Here is a 2,422-nt window from a genome sequence, read left to right as displayed (position 1 = left end):
GGCTGGGGGGTCTTCACCCAGACGGTGGCTCTCGGTCAGGACGGGTCAGAGCGGGACAGCGCTTTGGTGTTTTGGGGACATCCTGCCCGGGGCAGAGCTCCCAGGGCCCGGCAGCCTCTCTGGGGCGCTCCCGATGTGCGTGAACAGCTGGATGCTGCCTGGGATGGATCTTTGGGATCCCACCAGTAGATGTGGTGTCCATCCCCCAGCCTGGCCAGGCAGCGTGGGCAAGGGAAGGAGAGCACAGCAAGGGGCTGGCCAGACACACTCCTCCGTGGAGGGATGGCTCCTGCTGCTGGGGAGTCCTAACCCAGGGCCAAAGCCACCCGGGAATGGGATTTCCCACCCGCAAACACCATTTCTTCAGTTATTAACACAAGCCGGGCTGCAGCACGGCCCTCCAGAGCCGGTTCCTGGTCCCGGTGCTGTGCCCAGGCCAACGGTGCCACTCACCTGCCCTGGAAAAGCTGCTCTCCTCCACTGCAACGACAACACAGACATGAGATGAGCGAACGGCCATGGCACCCTCCCCTCTTCCCAGCGCCAGCACCACCGGCGCCACGTCCTCCGCTGCTCCCAGCACCGCACCGCACAGACGCGGTGTGAGGTACAGCTGTGGGGTCCTCTGGTTCTGCTCCACCGCCACCCCACCGGGCTCACCCTGCCCCGAGTGCTGACCCAGCCACTGAGACACGCACAGCCCACCACTGAGCCCAGGGGGGACTTGCAGACCCCAGCGCCAGCTCCTACAACCTCCCTACACTGGAGTTGCCCAAAACACGTGGCTGGTGCGGGACAGAGCTCTGCCCTGCAGCACCCTCCCCAGACCCCCAGCTCACCCCACATCAGCCCAGGCTCCAGGGGGAGCAGGGAGGCCCTACCTCGGGGGATCTTGCAGATGACCCCCATGGTGACGTTGGTGCAGGAGCCCAGGCGCCACACGCCATTGCTGCTCTGGATCCAGTAGCAGCTGTTCTGGCTGAGCATGCTGGGCCCCGTGTCGTGCTGGCCCCAGTTGGAGTAGTTCACGGCGGTGTTGTCATGCCAAACCAAGGTGCCACCTGGGAAATGGAAGAATTAGGTCTGGAGAGGCTGAAGGGGATGCCCCATCTTTGTCCCAGTTCAGAAAGCATGGGGAGGTGTGATGGGGCGACGAGGAGGTGTGATGGGGCAACAGGGAGGTGCGATGGGGCGACGGGGAAGTGTGATGGGGCAACGGGGAGGTGTGATGGGGCAACGGGGAAGACCAGGGGTTGCAGGGCACCTTCCTGAACCTGCAGGCTCCAGTGCCTTGGAGAAGGCTCTGGGCTTGAAAGCCACCACTCCCACCACCCCAAGCCAGAGGAGGACACACATGGCATGTCCAGCATGGCCTGATGCTATGGGGCTCTTGGTCACACCATGGCATGAGCCCCCCACATTGGTGCCACCACCAAGGGCTTCCTCTGCTCACTGCAGGCCTGGTGGGAATTCATGGTGTTGCCTAAGGGGGATAAAACCTTGTTCCTTCCTTCGTACCTTTGGGGTTAAAGGTCATGCCCAGCCAGGCACCCTTGGACGGGCCCTCGTACGCCTGGAGGTGCTCCCACACAAAGACGTTTTCCGTCTCATCCTGGATGGACAACACCGTGCCACCGACTGTGGAGAAAAGAGTGTCAGGGAAGAGTGCAGAGCTTGGAGGATGGAGCTCAGGAGCAGCAGTGCTCAAGAGGACAAAGCTGAGAAACCACACACAAACCACGTGGAAGCTGGGGAACGCCAACATGTAATAATAAAGAGGAGATGATGGCTGCCCAAGGCTGGACATGAGCACAGAGACAGGGGTCCCATTCATGCACCCACAGGCATCGTAGGGACCCCATCCTCTTCCATCTCCAAGGATGCGTCCCCCCCCTCCGGCCACCACAGCCCCCCCGTACCTTTCTGGCACCTCCTCATGGCATCCTTCTGCCCCAGGGTGATCTCCATGTGGAAGGTGTAGCAGTGGTCCCGGAAAGGGGGTGGGCCCCCCAGCGTCTTGGGCCACCTGCCACTGTAGCTCCACTTGTGCGTGCGGGGGGCACCTGGGGAGCACACGGTGCATTGGGGGGGGGATTGGGAGGGGAACAGGGTGTCAAGGTCCCACAGCACATTGGGACACCCAGTCCTGCAGGGACATGCACAGAGCTCCAGGAGGTCCCCGGTGGGATGCCATCTCCAACCCTTGGCTGTTCCCTACCCAGTCTGCCTCCCGCCAAGCCCCCGCATGTCCCCCCCATGGCAGCACCTGCTTGAAGCTGGCAGATGCCTCCCTGCAGCTTGGTGTCACAGCCGGCCGTGCGCCAGCTCCCGTCCACGTCCATGTAGGAGCAGCCCATGACCTGCTGGGGCTCCCCGTCCTGCCAGTTGGCATAGAAGAGGTTCTCCTCTGTCAACCACGACT

The 2,422-nt window shown here is 62.7% G+C and overlaps 1 protein-coding gene across 1 annotated transcript in view; it reads right to left on the bottom strand.

Annotated features, from left to right (window-relative positions):
• Positions 1–370: 370 nt before the first annotated feature.
• Positions 371–2,422, bottom strand: part of MRC2 (mannose receptor, C type 2) — a 21,135-nt gene continuing 19,083 nt past the window's right edge. The window contains exons 21-25 of the mRNA XM_009883855.1: positions 2,267–2,420; positions 1,920–2,063; positions 1,519–1,638; positions 882–1,061; positions 371–480 (exon numbers count right to left, since the gene is read on the bottom strand). Of these exons, the coding sequence (XP_009882157.1) occupies positions 371–480; positions 882–1,061; positions 1,519–1,638; positions 1,920–2,063; positions 2,267–2,420 (708 nt within the window). The remainder of the gene's footprint in view (positions 481–881; positions 1,062–1,518; positions 1,639–1,919; positions 2,064–2,266; positions 2,421–2,422) is intronic.

This window comes from Charadrius vociferus, unplaced genomic scaffold (assembly GCF_000708025.1).
Source record: "Charadrius vociferus isolate BGI_N301 unplaced genomic scaffold, ASM70802v2 scaffold484, whole genome shotgun sequence".
Classification (NCBI taxonomy): Eukaryota; Metazoa; Chordata; class Aves; order Charadriiformes; family Charadriidae; genus Charadrius; species Charadrius vociferus.
The sequence above is the reverse complement of the archived record's forward strand: the minus strand, read 5'-3'. Positions and strand labels throughout refer to the sequence as shown.